The sequence below is a fragment of the Pangasianodon hypophthalmus genome, chromosome 13 (genome assembly GCF_027358585.1).
Source record: "Pangasianodon hypophthalmus isolate fPanHyp1 chromosome 13, fPanHyp1.pri, whole genome shotgun sequence".
In the NCBI taxonomy this organism is placed as follows: domain Eukaryota; kingdom Metazoa; phylum Chordata; class Actinopteri; order Siluriformes; family Pangasiidae; genus Pangasianodon; species Pangasianodon hypophthalmus.
This window is the reverse complement of record NC_069722.1, coordinates 3,654,454-3,678,263: the sequence shown is the minus strand read 5'-3', so window position 1 is coordinate 3,678,263 and position 23,810 is coordinate 3,654,454. Positions and strand designations below refer to the sequence as shown.

Here is a 23,810-nt window from a genome sequence, read left to right as displayed (position 1 = left end):
TCCAGTCATTTAAAGATGCTGTCATGGACCAGGAGCACACAAAACACAGATATAAAATGCCTTGATTGATTAAATTGCTATTAAAAGAGGTTCCTTAAAAACGTATCCAGTGCGAACAGGCACTGATGAATATTTATGTATTTTCTCAATACACACAGTTCTGTGCAAAAGTCAAATTAAATGTTTCTGCATTTAAAAAATACTGTAAAGAGCAGTAAACAGTAATAAATGAAACAAAGTCAATATTTGGTGTGACGATCCTTCACTTTAAAAAAAAAAAAAAAAATAGTATCTCAGGAACAATTAGTGCAGTTTTATAAGGAAATGAGCTGGAAGTGTTACTGAGCATCTTGCAGAAGCAGCCACAGTTCTTCTGGAGACTTTGACTGTCGACTCGCTTCTTATTTCTGCAGCGAAACCCAGCAGCCTTCATTATGTTTTTATCTGAAAAGTGTCTCTTTATGGAATCTGCTGCTTTCTTTACTGACATACAAACATTCTTCTGTAACATTTAATTTTGTGCTGGAAAACTAATGTTTGGAATCTAAAATGGTTTTGTACTGAATCAATAATGTAGAAGTCAGAAAACAAAGTTTGTACTAAAAAAAAAAAAAAACAGGGTGCCTAAGACTTTTGCACAATACTGTGTGTATATATTTTTAAATATACAAAACTGTGATAAGAGGTAAAGTGATCATCGTGATATGAGGACTAACATTGTGTTCGAGCTGCAACGTCCAGGACGCCTCCATGTTCGTCTTTTGTTAGCAACAAGTTAGCCAGGACGTATTCTTACCTCCTCAAAACAGCGATCTGTATAGTCAGTAGGCATGAGATGATACGCTACAGCCGCGATACGAGACATGTCCTGATACAGGCTTCACGAGACGAAATCGACGAATAAAAAATTATTTTGTACATAATACCTTTAATATACATTAATATATTATGACGAACCACTGCAATATCAATACATTGTATTTTAAAGAAAAGTAGATCATATTATATTATTGGTAATATAAACTGTAATTTCCCTCTATTGTTAACATTATTTTAATCTTTTTCAGTGTCATAAATGTATTTCATAGCAACGTTATTAATATGGAAAGATTATTTGATGGTAGATTGTGCCTTAAATGATTAAATAATAAATTAGTGTCATCACATCACCATTCCTGCTGCTGTCTGACATCCATCTGAAATGCACGAGCGCGTTACACTTACATATTTAACTGAACAGATCGGGAAATAAATAATAGCATCACCGCATAACACACGAAGCACTTCTGAATCGCTTTAGACGCGAGTGTGACTTACATCAAGCGCAGCACACAGGCGTGGATTTAAGACTGTGGTCACGGCACCTTCGGTGGAAACTGGAGTGCACTTACACACAGCGGTTTACAGTAACTGCCCATCGCATGGCTACGCTACAGATCTGCTCTGATTTCTCAATAGTGTGAACAAGCTGGGCAATAGTGCGCTACGGGCGTTTTTTTCCAAGTTCAAGCGAGCCGAATGAAACGAGGCTACAGGCCTCATGAACCGTAACGCGTCCTTCTGATTGGCTCAACTTTTTGTACTATTAAGTAAGCATGCTTCGAGGCAGTTAGATTCCCACATTCAAACTTCGCGCTCCATATGCTGCTACCTCTGATGCTGCCGCCTAGTGTGTAAGAAGAGGTAGAGCTTATAATAAATATTAAATAGAAATATCGCGATACGCCTCAGAGAAGCGAAAATCTGTCTCATGTCTAATAGTCAGTGTTACAGATTTAACAAGCGATTATGTCTGTATGTTAATTGAGCTAAAGCACATACGTAATTCATTTATACGTAAAGACGCGCTGTTTTGTTTACTGTCGATGCTCAGAGCAGCCGTGTTGATTGGGTTGAGGAGAACGTCCCGAGTTTCCGAGTCGCGGTCGGAAATTACGAGTTACAGTCTTTAGTCGAGTCAGTGGAAAAGCAGCAACAGTGCAGGCAAAGAACGCGCAGAACAGTAAACTGGTGTGTGTATGTTCTCTCACGGATACAAGTAAAGAATATCTTAATGTATTGTAATGTGTTTGTCTAGTCGTAGCAAATGGACACGTGGACTTAATCCTGAGTAGCTGTGGTTCATTAAACCAATCCGTGATATTTGCTACTACTAGATAGCAAATTTTTTTAAATATATTTGCTTCTGAGATTCACCCCTCTGGATTCTTTGCGTTCTCTCTCTCTCTCTCTCTCTCTCCCCCTCTCTCTCTCTCTCTCTCTCTCTCTCTCTCTCTCTCTCTGCTTCAGTTGAAGAATGACATTAATGTATGATGTTAAGTGTTTCGCTCTGACCGCAGTGCTGTTTTGTTCTTACGCAGGGGTCGGTAGAGCCCATGCAGATCGATGCCGACCCTCAGGAAGACCAGCAGAATGCGCCCGACACCAATTACGTTGTGGAAAATCCCACCCTGGTACGTGTTGATTACACCTCGAGTAAATCTAATCACAGAAAAAAAACAGCAAGTTTAATGATTCTCATTTAATTTTTTCCTTATTGTCATTTTCTGACACGTTTTGTCAAACCTTTAAGCACTATAAGAAAGTGACAACTTGCTGAGGTTTACAAAACAGAATTACACTGTATGTTTTTCTGAATCGTATGAAACATTGCTGTTCTGTTTAACCTCATTCCTGCGTTTAGATCAGCTAGCCTGCAACGATATCCACTGATGTTTGCTCTGATTGTTATATTACCAGACCTGCCAGCCTTTATGCGTTTTGTGTCGGAGCTTCGCAAAAACATCAGAGTACGCTTTTTTTTTTATCGCTGAAATCTTTGGCACAGTTTCTTTTCTCCCCAATAAAATGGGAGATGAGCCGCATATTAATCTGGAGTGATCTGTGCTCGTGTTTTTAACTCCTCAGTATTAACAGACAAGAATCCCACCCTCTCTGCATCTTACGTGCTCACGACTGGCGCGTATCCCTCGCTTTCTGCAATCGTTAGAGAATGTTTTGAGCATAAATGTTTTGAATGTGTAATAAAATTTAGTGTATGTTCGACTTAGCCAACATTAGACAAGTATTTAACATCGCTTCAATTTCCTGTTAAAAAACAAACAAACAAATAAATAAATAAATAAATGGCCCAAAATAGGGGGGAAAAAAAGGAAGATTTTGACCCAGAAAGATTAAAAAGGTCTCCAGCGAAGTGTCAAATCAAACACTTTACAAATAATGTTAATGCCGTTGATCGTTAGAGAGTAATTAAAACGCTTCTTTACACTGCAGACACTCAGAAACTGCGAACAACAGTGAATTACATTGAAAATGCTGTTTTATTTATTTATTTTTTTTGTACAGTTTACTGTGCGTTACTGCAGAAGCACCTAAAAATCCACCATCCGCTTGGGTTTCCGCGATTGCCGCAGATCCTGACTGCTCGGCTAATAATGTTTTTATGCACTCCTCTACTTTATGCACTCCTTTTTAAACATGAAATGGTGGAAATGTTTGTTTTCCTGTCTTTTTTTTTTTTTTGTCGGTTCTGGATGATTGCATTGTTACTGTGATATTTTAAAATGGAAAGTTGATAGCAGGGGAAAAAAAAAAACCCAATATCGCACGTCACTTTTATTAGAAACAGTAGAGTTAGGTAAACTCCTGGAAGCTGATTTATCTTTATCAGAGCTGGATACAAAGCCAGAAGTACGCAGTGACACACCGAAAGTGATGTTTATGAAAACAAACGCAGGTAAACGCTAAAAATCTGGGCGAGTAGATTATCGCGGGACACTTTTCTGCACTTTAATGAACTTGCTTAAGTGTGTGTTGCCAGAATTACTGCGCCACAGGGTCTTTGGTTGCTTTATTGTTCTGCCAGTAGGTGTGTTTTTGTGTTTTTTCTGTTTCGTGCGTCCATTTAAAGTTTTCATTCCTCCGACAGGATCTGGAGCAGTACGCGTCCAGCTACAGCGGACTGATGAGGATCGAGCGGCTGCAGTTCATCGCTGATCACTGCCCCCAGTTACGCGTGGAAGCTCTGAAGATGGCCTTGTCTTTTGTCCAAAGAACATTTAACGTCGATGTTTACGAAGAGATCCATCGCAAGCTCACTGAAGCCACAAGGCAAGAGCAGCTCCTGTAAATCTTCTATAATTCCCTCTATTACAAAATATCATTGAACTTAATCATGTTCCAGGAAAACACTTGAGCTTGTTGTGTCATGAAAAATCATGTTTTAACTTTAAGTTTATAATTTATGCATACTAATTAATCTGAAACCGGTCTAGTTTAAAAAAAAAAAAGAGTTTGTTACATGTCATGGATGTTGTCGAATCTGTTTTTTGGTTGTTTTGCTTTTTTTTGTGCACAAAATGGATGAGGTTGAATCAGATCAGTGCTTCACAAAGAGAGGAAATAATAAAAAAGATTACAAGTGCATTTTTAAGGTCTGAAAAGCTGGTGTAAAAAATGAGTCAGAATTAATGTTGTACATTTTCCAGTTATTTGTAGATACAAACATTGTCTGTGTGTGTGCGTGTCTGTGTGTTTGCGTGTCTGTGTGCGTGTCTGTCTGTGTGTGTGCGTGTCTGTCTGTGTGTGTGCGTGTCTGTCTGTCTGTGTGCGTGTCTGTCTGTCTGTGTGCGTGTCTGTCTGTCTGTGTGCGTGTCTGTCTGTCTGTGTGCGTGTCTGTCTGTGTGCGTGTCTGTGTGTGTTTTCCTCAGGGAAATGCAGGGAGTGCCAGACGCCGTTCCTGAAGGAGCAGTGGAGCCTCCTCCCCTCGACACAGCCTGGGCCGAATCAACCCGGAAAAAAGCCCTGCTCAAACTGGAGAAACTCGACACCGACCTAAAAAACTACAAGGGAAACTCCATCAAAGAAAGCATCAGGTATTCTATCATTTTCTTTTATTGTTTTTTTTTTTTTTTTTTATTGTTGTTACTGGCTGACAGCAGTATGAAATGACTAGTAATAACACTCATCCTGAAACCAGTCATCCTCAGAGACCGTCTTATGGCACCGTTTATACATTTTTACACCACATCGCTTTTGAAAAGGCCAGGTCACCTGTGAACTTCCACTGAGAGTGTGGAATAGTTAAAAGCTGCTGATTAGAAGATTAAGGTTCTGGAGGTGGAATAGAGGGCAGAGAAGACTGGAGATGAGGCTTGGTGCAGTACTATGTAGAGCAAGTGTCAAACACAAGGCCTCGTTTCATTGGGCCTCGCATGATCTTGGAAAAAAATAATAGTGAAACGCCCCGCGTATAAAAAAAAACAATTTAGAAGCACGTCTAGACTAGAAGCTGCATTTTGGACTAGCTGCAGGTATGACAAGGTTGATTGTTCAAATTTAAAAGGAATTGCAGTAGTCTATATGGGAAGAAATGAAAGCATGAATGACAGTTTCCAGATCTTTAAATGATAAGATGCTTTTTTTTAGTTTAGTAATTGCTCAGAGCTAGAAAAAAAAAAAAATAAACCTTTCAAAACTCAGTTTATTTGCTTGTCATATTTTGGGGCAGAATCAAATCAACAAGTCACACAGTCCCTCACTTCTTTCAGTAATAGACACATTGCATCACTTCTTATTCCCATAAAAGTTACACTCGTATTTACGCTTGGTTACGCTTTAATTTTTCACATCGCCTGCTCCTGTTCGTTTTGCTCGTCACATTATGTCGCTGCACGTTCGCGTATTTGTTCGGCAAACAGTTTCATCCAGAGTAACTTCTATCAAACGCCAGCACAGAGTTGAACAGTTGACTCAGTCTTGCTCAGTGGACGTGCTAAACGAGAAGCTCTGTGGTGTGTTTAGGAGGGGTCACGATGATCTTGGAGATCATTACCTGGACTGCGGTGACCTCAGCAATGCCCTGAAGTGTTACTCCCGAGCCAGAGACTACTGCACAAGCGCCAAGCACGTCATCAACATGTGTCTTAATGTAATCAAGGTGAGCCGATATCTCTTAACGAGCTCTCTGTCTTTCTGTTTTACATTAGTAATGCCTGGGATGTTGGAGTGAACCTCCTGAGATATATATATATATATATATAGAGAGAGAGAGAGAGAAAGAGATAACTCCCTAACATTAATTATCATATTTTAAATGTGTGTGAATCTGTTTTCACGTTTCGGCATTCACACTCTTCCTCATGACTGTTTCCTTACAGGTTAGCGTTTACCTCCAAAACTGGTCTCATGTACTTAGCTATGTCAGCAAGGCTGAATCCACTCCAGAGATAGCAGAGGTTGGTGAAAACTGCCGTTCAGTTCAGATGTTATAAATAATAATGTCATGGAGGAGATGTAAACATTTCTTTCTGTGTCTTTTTTCACAGCAACGAGGGGAGAGAGATAGTCAAAACCAAGCTGTTCTCACCAAACTAAAATGTGCTGCAGGTACGCTGTCTTCTCATGTCTATATTGTTTATGCAGGACCGTTGCAGTGTCAGTCAAAGATCCAAGGTATGAAAGACTGATTTATAGCAGACAGTCCAGTACCTCAGTGAAGCTACTTGGAGCTGTTTCAGTGTGATATGATGCAATACATTATGATTTAGAGTTATACAGACAGTTTGTGTTAGGGTTATTGTTAGAAACCAAGCCTACTTCACAAACACTGACGGGCTCAGAGGCCATGCTTCTTTCACAAACACTGACGGGCACAAAGGCCACGCCTCTTTCTCTAGGACTGAGGGGCCCAGAAGCCACGCCTCTTTCTCTAGGACTGATGGCCCCAGAGGCCACGCCTCCTTCTCTAGGACTGACGGGCACAGAGGCCACGCCTCTTTCTCTAGGACTGACGGGCACAGAGGCCACGCCTCTTTCTCTAGGACTGACGGGCACAGAGGCCACGCCTCCTTCTCTAGGACTGACGGGCACAGAGGCCACGCCTCTTTCTCTAGGACTGATGGCCCCAGAGGCCACGCCTCCTTCTCTAGGACTGATGGCCCCAGAGGCCACGCCTCCTTCTCTAGGACTGACGGGCACAGAGGCCACGCCTCTTTCTCTAGGACTGATGGCCCCAGAGGCCACGCCTCCTTCTCTAGGACTGATGGGCACAGAGGCCACGCCTCTTTCTCTAGGACTGATGGCCCCAGAGGCCACGCCTCCTTCTCTAGGACTGACGGGCACAGAGGCCACGCCTCCTTCTCTAGGACTGATGGGCACAGAGGTCACGCCTCTTTCTCTAGGACTGACAGGCACAGAGGCCACGCCTCCTTCTCTAGGACTGATGGGCACAGAGGCCACGCCTCTTTCTCTAGGACTGACGGGCACAGAGGCCACGCCTCCTTCTCTAGGACTGACGGGCACAGAGGCCACGCCTCCTTCTCTAGGACTGACGGGCACAGAGGCCACGCCTCCTTCTCTAGGACTGACGGGCACAGAGGCCACGCCTCCTTCTCTAGGACTGACGGGCACAGAGGCCACGCCTCTTTCTCTAGGACTGACAGGCACAGAGGCCACGCCTCCTTCTCTAGGGCTGACAGGGACTATGCCTCCTTTACTTGGAATGACAGGAGTGTTTAAAATCCCAGCCACTCTTTATTTACAGAGTTGTAATAAAATTTTGTTTCCCACTACAGGATTGGCAGAACTTGCCTCGAGAAAATATAAACCTGCCGCCAAGTGCTTCCTGCAGGCCTCTTTCGACCACTGCGACTTCCCCGAGGTTCGTCTTTTTTCTTAATAACCTTCAAAAGTGTGGTGTGGTGTTCTATCAAAATCTCAGTTTTGATAGAATGTGAGCTGATACTCCAATGCCCTGAAAGCTGTTCATTTCGAATACTTTTCCTCTGCTCTTGCAGCTTCTTTCCCCTAGTAACGTAGCAGTTTACGGAGGACTTTGCGCTTTGGCTACATTCGATAGGCAGGAGCTGCAGCGTAATGTCATCTCTAGCAGGTATGGAGAAACATTTTTAGCTTTATTAACACTATGCAAGATGTCATCTTAGCTACTTGCACAGTTTCAGAGATTTTTGTTTGTTGTTTAATTGCTAGAAGAGTAAGCGTACTTATTTTACCTTTACATAACAGTGTGCGGTTAATGATGTCACACCTTCCTTTGCAGCTCCTTTAAGTTATTTTTAGAGTTGGAACCCCAAGTGCGTGATATTATCTTCAAGTTTTACGAGTCGAAGTATGCGTCCTGTCTGAAAATGCTGGACGAAATGAAGGTAAGGGTTCCTCGTTATAATGCTGTGGGAAGGTGTACGTTACACTGGCTGTACCTGGCTGTTAGTGAAATCGCTGTGGTGTTTGTGCTTTGTGTTTTAGGATAATCTCCTCCTAGACATGTATCTGGCTCCACATGTAAGAACACTGTACACACAGATCAGGAACAGAGCCCTCATACAGGTAAAAAAATAAATTAAAATAAAATAAATAAATAAAAAATATTGCACTGTTTATTCCCAGTCTGAAATCTTAACATTATAGCAAGATAAATTGTCATTAAATTAACAATTTATAAATCAAATAAATAAATGATTGTTGCATATAATCAGTATTCATTACACATTTTAATAATATAGGTTTTTCTTTCACATTGTGATCATTTTTTTACCATTCAGTTAAATAAAAATAATAAAATAAGTAATTATTTTAATAGTATATCAAAGAATAGTTAAATTATAATAATCAGTTAAAAGAAAATAAATAATAAGTAATTTATTTTAATAAAAATATATCAAATAATATAATAGCAAATCATATTAAATAATTAATTAGAAATTTTATTTCTTTTTTTCCCCCTTGTTATGCATAAATTATTATAAATATTATATTTTTTAATAATATTTTTTTAAATATTTGTCTGATAGTTTATTGGTAATTTATTAATTCTGATTTGGTTATATGTATTTTATTTATTAATTTTTTAAAATATATATATATATATATATATATATATATATATTTTTTTTTTTTTTTGGGGAAACAACAGCATAGTACAGATGAATCGTGTGTGTGTGTGTGTGTGCGTGTGCGTGTGCGTGCGTGTTTCCCCCCCATGCAGTACTTCAGTCCGTACGTGTCTGCAGATATGAATAAGATGGCGTTGGCGTTTAACACCACAGTGGCGGCGCTGGAAGATGAACTCACTCAGCTGATCCTGGAGGGACTGATCAACGCTCGTATCGACTCTCACAGCAAGGCACGCACACACACACACACACACCCACCCACACACACACACACACACACACACACCCCTCAGTCACTCCATTCTGTTATTGTCAAGCAATAAACCTACTTGAAGTGTTTGCAGTTTTATGACAAGTTATTTACGACGCTGTGAAGCGACAATGCTGATTGGTTGCAGTAAATTGCTCGGAACAAGCGCGTGACGCAGGTTGCCCCATAAATTCTTTACATCTGAAGCTCACATCAAACACAGCAACAACCAGGAATCTTTCAAAATGTATAGATCCAAAGCAAAGATTATGACTTTGGTTCATCGTGATGCTCCCTTCTGGCAATGATATGGGAATTTAAGGTGATTCTACTAAGTTCTGTATGTGTGTGTCTGCAGATCCTGTATGCACGTGATGTGGATCAGAGGAGCACTACGTTCGAGAAATCACTGCAGATGGGGAAGGAGTTTCAGAGACGAACCAAAGCCATGATCCTGAGAGCAGCAGTACTACGAAACCAGATCCATGTTAAGGTAACACAGTGAGGTTCCCCCACGCAAACTTCGCGCTCTGTATGCTACTACCTCTGGTGCTGCCACCTAGTGTGTGAGAAGAGGTGGAGCTAATAATAAATATTAAACAGAAATATCGCAATAAGCAAAATTCATCTCGCCAATATTTTGTACCGCGATATTAGAGAGAGTGAAAATCTGTCGCATGCCTAAGAGCTACTCATTATAACACAATTAAGTCAAATCCTGAGCTCAATACAGTTTAAGGGAATTAAAAAAAAAAAAAAAAAAAAAGTCCTTCCAGTCTTTCCTTTCAGCTCTGGTCAGTCACATGTTGTTGTTCATTTACATTACATAATGTTACGTTATGAGAGTAAAAGGTTCCACTCCCGCTACTTCTTAGTGGATCCCACTGGATGCCGGTCCTGATGCACGTGGTGACTAAACCATACAACAGCTACCGACCAGGGATGATACGTTTACATTTATGGCATTTGGCAGATGCCCTTATCCAGAGCTACTTAAAATAGTGCTTTGAAGTCTATCAAAAATACATTCTGATATTGGCTCACTAGGTCACAAACTAGGAACACCATCAGTCCAAAACTCTGTTGGGGAGGTAATAGACAAGCGCTCAGACAATACTTTTTTTTTTTTTGGTTTTCTAAGTGCTAACTTACAAAATAAGTGCAAAATAATACATGTTCCTCCAAGACACGTGAAGCCAGCCACAGCATGTTTTTCGAACTGTTGCTCATGCTGCGTGACAGAGCAGCGTAACACACTCGGAGGAAAGTGCTGTCCGCCCTCTTCCACATACTTGAGCTCACAGGTGCCTGTGATTGGCTAGTGTTGCTGTGATTGACAGGGAGAGTAAGTATGTATGCCCCTCCCACCTTCAGAGCACAGCCAGTTTATCTCTCTTGACTCTCTCGGCCGCGGATATCTGTGACATCCTAAGGATTCAGATTCATGATCTACTAATGATAGAGAGAACGCTTTTCAAACAGAAATGGGGGAAAAATGCATGATCCTGATTGGTTAATTAAATGTTTTGAAACTACTTCGACAAACCTCGCTCTGAATGGAAAACACAGTAAGACTGAATGTTATAAATGGTCACTGTAACACCACAGTGTGTGCTGAATATCGCTGTATATCATATAATGATTATCGGCACGTAACTAATCTCCACTGTTATCTCCTGCAGTCTCCACCAAGAGAAGGCAGCCAAGGTGAACTGACACCCGCCAACAGCCAAACACGAATGAGCACCAACATGTGAACGCTCGACTCGTCGCCTCTCACGAAGGAGCGCACGGGGGCCCACAGAAGCATCGTAGACCCTCATCCTAGAGTTCAGTTCTGTTTCCCTGCTGAAGAACGCAAAAAATCACAATCTCTAAAGACTTTATTTAAGTTGGGGGGAAAAAAAGGTGAGACCCGTCGTCCGTACTAAAGACGCCGAAGATACCCTGTTGCTCTGACGATTATACAAACAAAATTTAAAAATGGGGAAAAAAAAGAGGGGGGGATAAAAAGTGAAATGGCACTTCCGCTGTACCGGCCTGTTGTTGTTTGTAAAGAGATGCACTTTCCTCTGTATCTTGTGACAAAATGTTGATTACACATCGGAAAAAAAAAGAGAAACCTCATCACAGAACATGCTTTTAAAATAAATATACATTGGAAAAGACCATTTCTAACAGCATTCTTTGTTTTCTTCATAGTTACGTTCTAGTGGAGTAGGAGTAGATGATATTTAACACGACTATCTCCATAGGACACAGATTTGGTAAATAGAGATTGGGTTGGAAAATGCTGTAGTCTTCTTCAGTTTAACTATAATTTAAACTCCAAGATGTTTTAACTAGAATTACACCAAACCCATCTTTAATGTTTAGTGTGATATCGAGGGTAAGGGTTAGGAAAAGTCCAGTATGTGTCTCGACACTTACCTCCAGTACTTTTAGTGCTTCCATACTAAAAAGCCTGAAAAAAAATATATATATATATATAATATATATGTGTGTGTGTGTGTGTGTGTGTGTATTTCACATAATCTCATGTCCCGTCATGTTATTCCGCTTATACCACAGCGATTTGCCAATGATTACAACATTTAATTTATTCATGAACGACATTTCATGCATTTTTAACAGCTTATAGTTACAATTTAATGGTATAACATCCCAAGACAAGTTAGTTCCTGTGATCACTCGTGTTAAAACCGCAGTAAACAGTCATTCTTTCACCAGCATCACCTTTTCTACTTTTTCTGTCTGTCACAGGTTGTCATTTTACCAAGAAACCGGAAAACGTAAACAACTCTGTCTTGAAAACTTTGCCCTGTGACCGTTACAAAGCGCCAACACTCGAGACTCCTTCCATATATTATATATTAGATTATGTAGAGCGTCTGCCGTAGAAGTCTTTGTGAATGATCTATTAACGATAATGTATTTGAACGAGAGCATTAATATAAACGTGCCGTTCATGTTAAAGCCAGAACTAGGGTCTGAGCCGTGCTGTGATACGGAAATAATGCACAGCTTCTGACCAATCAGATTTGAGAATTCAACCAGCTGTGATATAAAACAATTTATAAGTTATAATACCCCATTAAAGCCTTCAGACGGTGATTAATTTTCTGTAACAGCAGCTCTGACAGTAGTGCAGCTGCAAATCACAGGTTTATATGAATACGCTGGTTCGAATTTATCGTTTCTATAGTAACAGCTTGTTCATAGGGAAATGTATAAACAGATTTTAAAAATGTATAGTCACTGATATGGTGAAGTTTTCTGTAAGGAGATGTTTATTTAACATTTATCGAAGGAGTCTCCAGTGTCAGTGCTTCGTAACAGCTTTGACACAGAAGACAGGTTTTTTCAGTAAAACATCACAAGCTGTTTTTTTATTATTATTATTATTATTAACTTGGAGAGAAATGAGAGATTGGTGAAGGAACGAGTTTATAGCTGCTATAGCGTATGTGAGAACTTGTTTGTTGTAACTGTAAATCGATTAAGAAATACGTCATTCTTTAATGAATAAATAATTGTAATCACTGGCAACTTGCTGTGATATAAGAGGAATAAAACACTTTGGAACATGCCGTTATATGAAAGTAATCAACCTCAGGGTGGTAACAGTAACGCCGCTTGATCACACCTCCCTGCTGTTATTTTCCTGTAACAGTACGAGAGTGGTTTATTCCTTACATAGGAAATGTACATGAATAGACAGCATGTTGCATGTTCGTAGCTTGTAGCGTGAGGAATATCTGTCATTTTATTATAATGTTTTAAATTTATTATTGATAGTTTTGTTCACACAGGAAGTGACCTAATTAGCTTGACATGCTGAGTGAACACACATCTAACCCTAACAAGTGACAGTGCCAGATATTAGGACAAAATGGAGCAGATTGTTGCTTAAAAGAACTTTAAAAGTTTTATTCATTGTAAAAACCTCAATGTTAAAAACACAAAGCAGTGGAAATGTCACAGATGATCCTCAGAAAAACAGCAGTTTCATGTACCTCGAGGATACTACACTAGATTTCAATTTTCAAGCTGTGTTCAGATAACGTGCTGGTAAATCCAGCTCTGACATGATATCCTGATTTCCCAAGAGCGTCAACATTCTCCCGCGTGAGTGTCGCAAATGTAGAACATCAGCAGAAACTGAAATTTGACTTTGGTGTTGATTGAACATGTGAAAATATTGGGTATCTGTTATGTTTAAAAAAAAAAACCTAAATGTAAATAAATTAATAATTTTTAAAAAACCCGTTAAAACAGAAAAAGGTGTTTGCGTAGTTTGAATAAGTTAGCCCTGTATTCTAGCTGTTCCGTTTAATATCTGAGGATTGAAGTGTAAAACAGCCACAACGCCGAGGTTTACAGTATATTGGCAAGTCTTTGGGGGCGGGGCTTAGCTAAAACAATGTTGTAGCTACAAGTTGCAGCTACATGAAAACCCTACGTACAAAATTTAGTCTCTGCAAGTTACAGATTTTAATCGTGTGTGATTGTTTTCCTGTATGGAATTCGTTCCTGTCTAAAGTAGTAATAAGTTTTTACTCTTCAGCAGCAGTATTCGGTTTCAATGCATATGTGTATGTGAGTAAGATACACTCGTTTTGTTGCGTTTACAGCATGAGTTGCGTTTGCAGTGCGGATGCTAAAACCGAACTCTTAGCAAAGTCCGAGCCGGAACTCGAGCGACGCAGAGGTTTAGGACGATATCTCTGTTTGGACAGCGACCTTCTGCTTCTGCGCTTTCGTCTTGAACCTCAAGCCGTGACCTGCAGAGGATCAAAAAAGGATGAGCAATAGGGTGGACAAATTCTTCATGTGTGTATGGTAGAAAAAATATTTCACAATATTTAGTGCGGCTGAGGTTTAACAATACTGCTACATTTGAACAGTCCATAAAATGCTCAAAATTTGATTTTAGAAAACTAAATTATTTACAAAAGAATCTTTGGATGAAAGAAAATTGGATTTTAAATATCCAGTAAGCCATTTCATTGATGTCCACAACACTTTATTAAATCTCAGTCACCTTTATTACCATTAAAGCTTCTTTTTTTTTTTTTTTTTTATACATTAAAGGTGTAAACTCACCTGGACAATCTGCGACTTCCTTATAAGCCTTTTTCTTACAGCAGCCACGACACAGGTTAAAGACACACTTATTCCCCTGCAGGAGCGATAAACAGTACAGAACTAAATATACAAATCTTATTCTTAACCATCATTTTCTCATTATTTCGATTCAATATCATCAATATGAATTTACATAATCAGTGTAAATACTCTACAAAAGTCAGGGAAATAAATAATTAATGAATATATTATGTGTATAAATGAAAGAACACTTACTTTGGGATTCCCACATTGCTCACATTTGATGTACTTTGCTGCAGATGGAGGAAAAAAAAGATTAGATCTTTACAGTCAGTCATCTGGAAGACCTTTTTATCCACGAGGCAGAATTCAGTTCATGCACATCAGTAATAGGGTTTGCAAAGTTATGGGGGAAGAAAAAAAAGAAGAAATTCTCCCTTTTGTTCTGATGGTTTGTCTCCTGATGGAGCGTACCATCATCAAATTTGTGTCTTTACAACACAATAATACGCAAGTTTTATAAAATAGCAGAATGTGTGCTTAAAAATAAATACACAACTAAAACATAATGTATAGAGACGTACTTAAAAGAAATTCAAAATCCGTCATCCTGCCTTACGTTTGAGCTCGGGGCAGAAGTTCTTCTGCGGGTTCCTGACTTTCTTCTTCTGCTTGTTCTTGGAGAGCGAGTCGTTGGAGCTGTCGCTGTCCTCCAACGCCCTTTTCCCGCTCACCGCCTTCACGCCGTTCTCGCTGCTCGGATCCTTCGGCCTGCACAAACAGCAGCACGTCTCATCACTCTGAATTACAGAGGTTTGCATCATGACTAAAGATGGAGTCAAATATCCAGAGACAGCGATTCCTGCCTCCACTTCTCGTCTGACATCATTAATGATCTTCCACTTGCACCGTTTATCACAGAGTCAACTAACAGCCGCCAGTTTTATATGAATAATTTCTATAATGAAACAATATAGCATTACAAAGTAGCATTACTGGTTATATTTGCTTGATATCTGGCGTAAAACAACACAATCTGCTGATTCGTTTTTTTTTTTTGTTTTTTTTTAAATGCTAGGTCACTAAAATGATTTTCAGAAAATGTATTTACTTTTTATCGGAAAAAAAATAATGAGAATTAGGAAATATAGTAAAATCACTACTAGCTAGTAGTAATAAATAAAATTACTATTTGCTAGGAAAATTATGTCTGTGACAAAAAAATTATCATTTTGAATTTTATGTATAAAATTAACATTAGCTAGTGAAATTTGCTTCTAGCTATCAAAATAGTTACATTATTGTTAACTATTAAAATTGTGACCTTTCATCATCATATGGATGAAGAAATAGAGAAAAAATTTATAGACATATTTTTTTAAAAAATGAAGAAATAAAGGAAAAAGTAACCAAATTAATAAAAAATATAATATTTAAGGAAGAAACACCTAAATGCAAAAATAAATATAAAGAAAACTGATAAATAAATGAGCAAATAAAGACAGAAATAAATGTGGAAAAAATAAATATAAGTAATAATGCATAAGATAATTTAGTGTTTTTTATATTTACATTTTAAATTGTTTTATTACGTTATTTATTTATTTATTGTTTTGTTTATTTTTCATTTTGTCTGGAGGACATATTTGGTCCTTGATATAATTCTGTATCCATTACCACTAGCTATTAATGTTAATTATCTATTACTATTAAAAATTACAAATTTGTTAATTGCTATTAACTAGTGAAATTATTATTATCGAGTTCTTTATAAGCTGTAAAATCCAGTTAAGGTCAGTGTTGGCTGCAAGAGAGAAAGTTCTGATATTTTTCCATGTTATGATCTTTTTGACGTAAATGGTTTATACACGTCACGCTGAGGCAACAGGCACTGAATCAGAAAGACTGTGACTCACGCTGGTCTGACGTACGGCTGACAGATCCAGTGAGGAAAAGGCAGTCCGGTCTGATGTCGCTCCGATTCATCCTTACCCATCTCCTCCTGTACAAATCATCACAGACTCTGGACGTCATGTAATATATTAAAGCATCAATACATTTATTAATCACTTTCCTGAAAAATGTCGGTGTTATCTGTTTGTAAGTGTTGTACCGTGAATATTTTCAGAAAAACACAGTATGAAATATTTTACACTGTAGTGATTTACCAATGTCAATGGGCGGTCTACATGGACACGATGCTTGAACGTTGTTTTTAATGAAACCAACTATTGAGTCCGAGATTGGAAACAAAAAAGCAGTGATTTCGTCTCGGGTGTGTACCTGGCAGCGCTGCTTCAGCTGTCTGTTCACCTCCTCAATTCCTGCCAGGTTCTTTGCTTTGGCCAAATCTTCTCTCAGGTCCTGATGGATCTGCAGCCTGAGGGAGGAAATGTCAAAAAAAAAAGTAAATAGCTATGAGTGAGATACTTTACAGTGTGAGTATAACAAAAGAATAGCTGCACTCTTGGCTGAATTTACCATATTGTTGAGATATTTTACAGTGTGATACTGTACTTTACAATGTGAGATACTATACTTTAGAGTGAGATATTTTACTGAGAAAGATACTTTACAGAGTGAGAGTGCACTTTACACTATGAGATACATGACAGTGTGAGATACTGTACTTTAGAGTGTGGGATACTTTACAGTAAGATACTGTGCTTTAGAGTGTGAGATACTTGACAGTGTGAGATATTATACAGTGTGATACGCTGTACTTCAGAGTGCAATATATTTTACTGAGCCAGATACATTACAGAGTTAGATACTGTGCTTTGCACTGAGATATTGTACATTACACTGTGAGATAATGTACTTTAGAGTGTGAGATATTTTACTGAGACAGATACTTTACAGAGTGAGATACTGTGCTTTGCACTGTGAGATACCTGACAGTGTGAGATACTGTACTTTACACTGTGAGATACTGTATTTAGAGTGTGAGACATTTTACGGCGCAAGATACTGCACTTTACAGTGAGATAGTTATAGTGTTACATTTTTGTATTTTTGTATTCCTCATTTCTGTATCCCCCTTGACTTTATATCTTTGATTCTGTGTTTGCACCCGACATCAAGACAAATTCCTAGTACTGTAGAGTGTCCTTTACTGTACCTGGCAATAAATTGTTTCTGATTCTGATATTGACAATGTGAGATACTGTACTTTACACTGAGGTACTGTACTTTACACTGAGGTACTGTACTTTACAGTGTAAGATACTTTACAATGTGAGATACTGTACGTTTTTTGGTGTGTGACTTACGTGTGATGCCAGAGTTTAAAGAGATGAGCTCGGACGTGTGATAGCGTGCTGGGCGTGTGTTTCTTCACCACCTCCAGATATTCCTCCACCACCTCCCACACAGGCGGGTTACGGCCCTCGAACAGCGCCGGGTTGTGCAGGTTCCCCTCTGTCAATGCACAAAAACATAACTGATTTATTAACGGTGCTAAATTATGATAAAACACATTCCTCCATGTTTTATATAGTTATAGTTTTCTCTCAGATCTACTACCTGCACTCATGATGCCCTGCACTCCCGTCTCCGCCATGCAGCGCTGCACGTCACTCAGGTGCTGAATGTTTCCGTTAGCAAAAACCGGGATGTTCACAGCTTCTCTAATAAAAATTAACAAAAATAAAAAAAAACACAGATGATGATTTTGGAAACATAAATGTTTTTTTTTTTAACCTGTTTAGTAAAGAAAACTGGAATTGAACTGAAAAATCTTACCGTACAGCTTTAATGTGCTCCCAGCTCGCCACTCCGGTCAGCGCTCCTTTCTGGTCTTTGGTTCTGCCATGAACGGTGAGCAACTGCGACAGAAAAGCAGACTGAAATCTGCACCTAACTCCACTGACACACAGTTTAAATAACCATAAAACAGCATAATCAGGGTTAATACCTGGCAACCCGCTTTTTCCAGCATCTTGGCATATTTCACTGTTTTTTCAACCTCTGGAAAAACCCGGATTTTGCACGTGACGGGCACGGAGAGCTTCTCGTTGGCTAATTTAACTGTAAAAACAAAAATTGATGAATTGATTTCTTTTTTAAAGCACTTTATTGCTCTGGTGTGTAAATGGAGGGAGACGTACTCATTCTCTCCAGTAAGTCCCACTCGTCCTGCAGAAACACACCGTAGTGACCTTTCGTAGAAAACAAAACACAAAACATTGATATATAAGATGTTATATGTTACAAAGCAAGATACTTTACAAAGCTAGATATTGCACAGTGTGAGATAATATACAGACTGAGCGAGATACTTTACAAACAGCAAGATACTGTACACTGAGATCATTTACAGAGCAAGATACAGTACTCTGAGATACTTTACAGAGTGAGGTACTGTATGGTGAGATCATTTGCAGTGTGAGATACTTTACAGTGTGGGATAATTTACTGTGAAAGCAAGATATTTTACAAAGCTAGATACTGGACAGTGAGAATATACAGACTGAGCGAAATACTTTACAGACAGCAAGATACTGCACAGTGCTAGATAATTTACAGAGAGCAAGATACTGTATAATGAGATACTTTACAGAGCAAGATGCTGTACAGTGCAAATAATTTACAGAGGAAGACACTGTATAGGGAGGAATACTTTACAGAGCAAGATACAGTACACTGAGATCATTTGCAGTGCGAGATACTTTACAGTGTGAAATACTTTGTGTGAGATACTTTACAGTCTGGGATAATTTACTGTGCAAGATACTTTACAGTGTGAGATACTGTGCAAAATACTTTACCGTGTGGGCTAATTTACTGTACAAGATGCTTTACAGAGTGAGATACTTTACAGTGAGATACTGTACTTTAGTGTGATACTTTAAGATGTTAATTTGTGAGAAACTTTGCTGAGCAAGATACTTTTCATAGAAAAATATATAGAGAAAAAAATAAATAGATACCTTTGACAGAAAAAAGAACATTGTTATATGCGATATGTTACAACATGATGATTTTGACATGCAGTTTGCACGAGGCTAAACTGGTAGCCATCTGCTTTCCTTAATCATTAGCTACATTAGCCTCATAGCTCCAAGTCAATACTAAATAAGCTAAATTTAACGGGGTTTGAGTAAAGGGACACTGTGTTCATTCCATTTTTGGCTGAACTGTTGCTTTAAGAGGATCGCACTTAGCTTTCTCTGAATGTTTACTTCTGGACTACAACACGTATGTAAAAAATATTAACATATTACTGTAATAAGTAATATTACAGTAATATGTAAATAATACTATTACACGTTAATATTATAATAAGAAGCAATACCGCGTTTAGCGATCATCTGAGGGCATCCTAAATTGAGGTCGATGGCGTCGCAGTAGTTCTGAGCTAAAAGTGCTGCCTGGACAAACACCTCTGGGTCATTTGCACAGAACTGTGGAAACAAATGACACAAAACATCGACATAAGATGGTAGAGTATGAACAGGAAGCCAACTTGTCACACCATATGATATCTCAATAAAAGTCTTGGCCAAATTCTATAACAGATTTAAAAAAAAAAAAAAAAGATTGACCCCTCCTATAACCCTAAACCCCTAACCCAAGAGGCGCTCAAAAACATACAGTTAATGACAGCTAATGCCACAGCTAATGCCACAGCTAAAGCCAGAGCTAACGCCACAGCTAACTACACAGCTAACACATTTAACAACATGCTTAACACAGTTAAGGACACCGTTAACACCACAGTTTACAAAACGCTTAACAACATGCTTAAACTGCCTTCAAGTCCTCCTTGGAAGTTCGTGCATATGAGTTCAGAGGTCACGATTATGTTTGTGTGTATGTTTTGTCAAGGACACAGTTAACGCCACAGTTAACGCCACAGTTAAGGACACAGTTAAGGACACAGTTAAGGACACAGTTAAGGACACAGTTAAGGACACCATTTACGCCGCAGTTAAGGACACAGTCAACATCACAGTTAAGTTCACAGTCAACGCCACAGTTAAGGACACAGTTTATGCCACAGTTAACACCACAGTTAAGGACACAGTTTACGCCGCAGTTAAGGTCACAGTCAACGCCACAGTTAAGGACACAGTCAACATCACAGTTAAGGACACAGTTTACGCCACAGTTAAGGACACAGTTAAGGTCACAGTCAACATCACAGTTAAGGACACAGTTTACGCCACAGTTAAGGACACAGTTAAGGTCACAGTCAACATCACAGTTAAGGTCACAGTCAACACCACAGTCAAGGACACAGTTAAGGACACAGTTAAGGTCACAGTCAACGCCACAGTTAAGGACACAGTCTACGCCACAGTTAAGGACACAGTCTACGCCACAGTTAAGGACACAGTCTACGCCACAGTTAAGGACACAGTCTACGCCACAGTTAAGGACACAGTTTACGCCACAGTTAAGGACACAGTTTACGCCGCAGTTAAGGACACCATTTACGCCGCAGTTAAGGACACAGTCAACACCACAGTTAAGGACACAGTTAAGGACACAGTCTACGCCACAGTTTAGGACACAGTTAAGGACACAGTTAACGCCGCGGTTAAGGTCACAGTTAAGGACACAGTCTACGCCGCAGTTAAGGTCACAGTCAACGCCACAGTTAAGGACACAGTCAACATCACAGTTAAGGACACAGTTTACGCCACAGTTAAGGTCACAGTCAACATCACAGTTAAGGTCAAAGTCAACACGACAATTAAGGTCACAGTCAACGCCACAGTTAAGGACACAGTTAAGGACACAGTTTACGCCACAGTTAAGGACACAGTTAACGCCGCAGTTAAGGACACAGTTAACGCCGCAGTTAAGGACACAGTCTACGCCGCAGTTAAGGTCACAGTCAACGCCACAGTTAAGGACACAGTTAAGGACACAGTTAAGGACACAGTTAAGGACACAGTCAACATCACAGTTAAGGACACAGTCTACGCCACAGTTAAGGTCACAGTCAACATCACAGTTAAGGTCAAAGTCAACACCACAGTTAAGGTCACAGTCAACACCACAGTTAAGGTCACAGTCAAGGACACAGTCTACGCCACAGTTAAGGACAGTGTTAAGGTCACAGTCAACGCCACAGTTAAGGACACAGTCTACGCCACAGTTAAGGACACAGTTTACGCCACAGTTAAGGACACAGTTTACGCCACAGTTAAGGACACAGTTTACGCCACAGTTTAGGACACAGTTTACGCCGCAGTTAAGGTCACAGTTAAGGACACAGTCTACGCCGCAGTTAAGGACACAGTCAACGCCACAGTTAAGGACACAGTCAACGCCACAGTTAAGGTCACAGTCAACGCCACAGTTAAGGACACAGTCAACGCCACAGTTAAGGACACAGTCAACGCCACAGTTAAGGACACAGTCAATATCACAGTTAAGGACACAGTTTACGCCACAGTTAAGGTCACAGTCAACACCACAGTTAAGGTCACAGTCAACACCACAGTTAAGGTCACAGTCAACACCACAGTTAAGGTCACAGTTAAGGACACAGTCTACGCCACAGTTAAGGTCACAGTCAACACCACAGGTAAGGACACAGTTTATGCCACAGTTAAGGTCACAGTTTATGCCACAGTTAAGGTCACAGTCAACATCACAGTTAAGGTCACAGTCAACGCCACAGTTAAGGACACAGTTAGCATCACAGTTAAGACGCCTTCAAGTCCTCCGAAGTTTGTACTTATGAGTTGAGAGGTCAGGATTATGACATGGTGTATGTTCTATTAACGACAATGTTAATGACACAGTTATGTCACAGTTATGATCATAGGTATCATCAAAGGTATTATCGCCACCTTTTTTGGTAGGAAAAAATGGAAGGCTTGAGAAACGTCTTTCTCAATGAGAAAAACTTCTTTCATGGATAATGTGCCATGACTTTTTGTTATTGACACGCTGGCAACTAGGAAAGTTGGATATCATAGAAATCATTGACATTGACATTGATCATTATGATAGTTCCTGCAGGACTTGAACACAGCATCAGTCCAGGACAGTGGGAGGAGCTGGATCTGTTCTGACTCCACCGCCCCATGGACTTGTGGTCCTTCAGCGTGGGGTACTTGGGGAACTTTCCCCCTGGAGGAGTCTGCAACACTGCGCATGTCTATCACTCAGCAGAAAGGTGAGACAGGTGAGACAGGTGTGTCAGAGCTCACCTGTGTGATGAGAGGGCGGTCCTCAGGGTTCACTTCGTTGTACAGATTTTCTCGCCGGTAGTTGGCGTCGCGTACAAACACCTGCGCGTGCAGCATCGGTGTGTAGCACAGTTCCGCTCCGTGTCTGCGGCTCAGCAGCCTCCACGCGAGCTCGCTCTGGTCCACCATGGGCGCGAGGACGAAGCGTGCAGCACAAAGAGTCTTCCTCCAGAACTCAAAACCCTGCAGCTTCTCCATCGCCTCCAGCAATGAGAGAGCAGAGACACGACTTTACACACTCTATCTGTTAGTAAACTATTATTAAACAGGTGAGCAGTGTCTGTAACACATATCTAAATCATTAAAATAAATAAAACTAGAGATTAATAAGAATTTACACACTATCATTAAAAAAAGACTCGAGCAGATGAACAGTAAACAATGCTGGTTGCTGTCACATGTTACCGGATATAAATCACAATCGCGGCCAGTTTAACACACTTTCCTGACATCCATCAGATAAACATGAGGAGATGATTAGCGCGGAATGTTTTGTTTGTCATACAACAAAGCACAAACTTGTGAAATCAAAATAAAACAAGACTTACAGCTCAGGCACAGCACTGTGCTCTCGGCGGTGCGTTGCGGGAAAGTGGGTCCGTGCGACAACTCTAGTTATCGCAAAGCGTTCCGGTAGGACCCACTGCGAACTGAAAAACAAACTGACACCAAAACTCATCTTTTTTAACTTGTCTTTAATGTCATTCGTAGTATTGTGTATTGTTCGTTGTTATCTATTACATACGTGGCAAAATTTATTGTTTTCCACTGTAATATTCCATAAAAATCGTTGTGAGGTCAAATATCGCGAGAGTTTCTGTACGTTGCCTGGCGTGAATGGCTGAATGTTGCCATAGTAATGAACTCCTTGCTGTTTTTTTAAGCAACTGAACTAGCAAGTCGTATGGAAGCCAATTTCCTTCAACCTGAAAAAATAAAATTTAAAAAATGCACAGCACGTTTTTTCTTTATTTTTGGTAATAGCAGTGGGTCGAAATTTTGACTTAATATCTACAATTTCTGACTTATTGTCCCAAATTTATATATATATTTTGAGATGATAAGTCAGAGTTTTTAGATAATAAGTCAGTACTTTGAGATACTAAGTCAGTATTTTGAGATACTAAGCCAGAATTTTGAAGTAAGTCAGTATTTTGAGAGTAGTCAAGATTCTGAGGTACTAAGCCAGAATTTTGAGGTACTAAGTCAGTATTTTGAGATAAATCAAAATTTTGAGATACTGAGCCAGACTTTTGAAATAATAAGTCAGAATTCTGAGATACTAAGTCAGTATTTTTAGATAAATCAAAATTTTGAGATACTAAGTCA

General features: G+C 39.6%; 2 protein-coding genes across 5 annotated transcripts in view; one reads left to right on the top strand and one right to left on the bottom strand.

The window, feature by feature from the left end:
• gps1 (G protein pathway suppressor 1) overlaps positions 1-11,330 on the top strand; it is a 15,708-nt gene extending 4,378 nt beyond the window's left edge. The window contains exons 2-14 of one of the 2 annotated variants that reach the window (XM_034310233.2): positions 2,361-2,453; positions 3,929-4,110; positions 4,710-4,874; positions 5,803-5,938; positions 6,159-6,236; positions 6,327-6,387; positions 7,575-7,660; positions 7,797-7,891; positions 8,060-8,165; positions 8,266-8,346; positions 9,005-9,142; positions 9,521-9,655; positions 10,845-11,330. In XM_034310233.2, the coding sequence (XP_034166124.1) occupies positions 2,361-2,453; positions 3,929-4,110; positions 4,710-4,874; positions 5,803-5,938; positions 6,159-6,236; positions 6,327-6,387; positions 7,575-7,660; positions 7,797-7,891; positions 8,060-8,165; positions 8,266-8,346; positions 9,005-9,142; positions 9,521-9,655; positions 10,845-10,919 (1,431 nt within the window). In that variant the 3' untranslated portion in view covers positions 10,920-11,330. Of the gene's footprint in view, positions 1-2,360; positions 2,454-3,928; positions 4,126-4,709; positions 4,875-5,802; positions 5,939-6,158; positions 6,237-6,326; positions 6,388-7,574; positions 7,661-7,796; positions 7,892-8,059; positions 8,166-8,265; positions 8,347-9,004; positions 9,143-9,520; positions 9,656-10,844 lie in introns of both variants that reach the window. The other variant, XM_034310232.2, reaches the window with a different exon arrangement.
• Positions 11,331-13,064: 1,734 nt separating this feature from the next.
• On the bottom strand, positions 13,065-23,245 carry dus1l (dihydrouridine synthase 1-like (S. cerevisiae)). 3 transcript variants are annotated; one of them, XM_026916172.3, is made up of 15 exons: positions 23,227-23,245; positions 23,030-23,143; positions 22,443-22,682; positions 19,568-19,676; positions 18,381-18,431; positions 18,188-18,300; positions 18,016-18,098; positions 17,797-17,900; positions 17,544-17,691; positions 16,555-16,651; positions 16,188-16,273; positions 14,891-15,042; positions 14,527-14,564; positions 14,269-14,344; positions 13,065-13,946 (listed from the first exon to the last, which is right to left on the bottom strand). In XM_026916172.3, exons 3-15 carry the CDS (start codon positions 22,677-22,679, stop codon positions 13,876-13,878), a joined length of 1,365 nt encoding a protein of 454 aa, XP_026771973.1. In that variant the 5' UTR covers positions 22,680-22,682; positions 23,030-23,143; positions 23,227-23,245; the 3' UTR covers positions 13,065-13,875. The 3 variants fall into 3 exon arrangements, with proteins under 3 accessions (XP_026771973.1, XP_053095279.1, XP_034165562.1); XM_053239304.1 differs by lacking the exon at positions 23,227-23,245 and having other exon boundaries at positions 23,030-23,161; XM_034309671.2 differs by lacking the exon at positions 23,227-23,245 and having other exon boundaries at positions 22,443-22,685; positions 23,030-23,087.
• Positions 23,246-23,810: the final 565 nt, after the last annotated feature.

Excerpts from the sequence above, each read along its gene's own strand:
- dus1l (XM_026916172.3), bottom strand. The coding sequence starts at position 22,679 with ATGGAGAAGCTGCAGGGTTTTGAGTTCTGGAGGAAGACTCTTTGTGCT. Across the intron at positions 17,901-18,015 it reads GAGCACATTAAAGCTGTACG|AGAAGCTGTGAACATCCCGG; the intron begins GTAAGATTTTTC and ends AATTTTTATTAG. Across the intron at positions 17,692-17,796 it reads GCAGGGCATCATGAGTGCAG|AGGGGAACCTGCACAACCCG; the intron begins GTAGTAGATCTG and ends GTGCATTGACAG.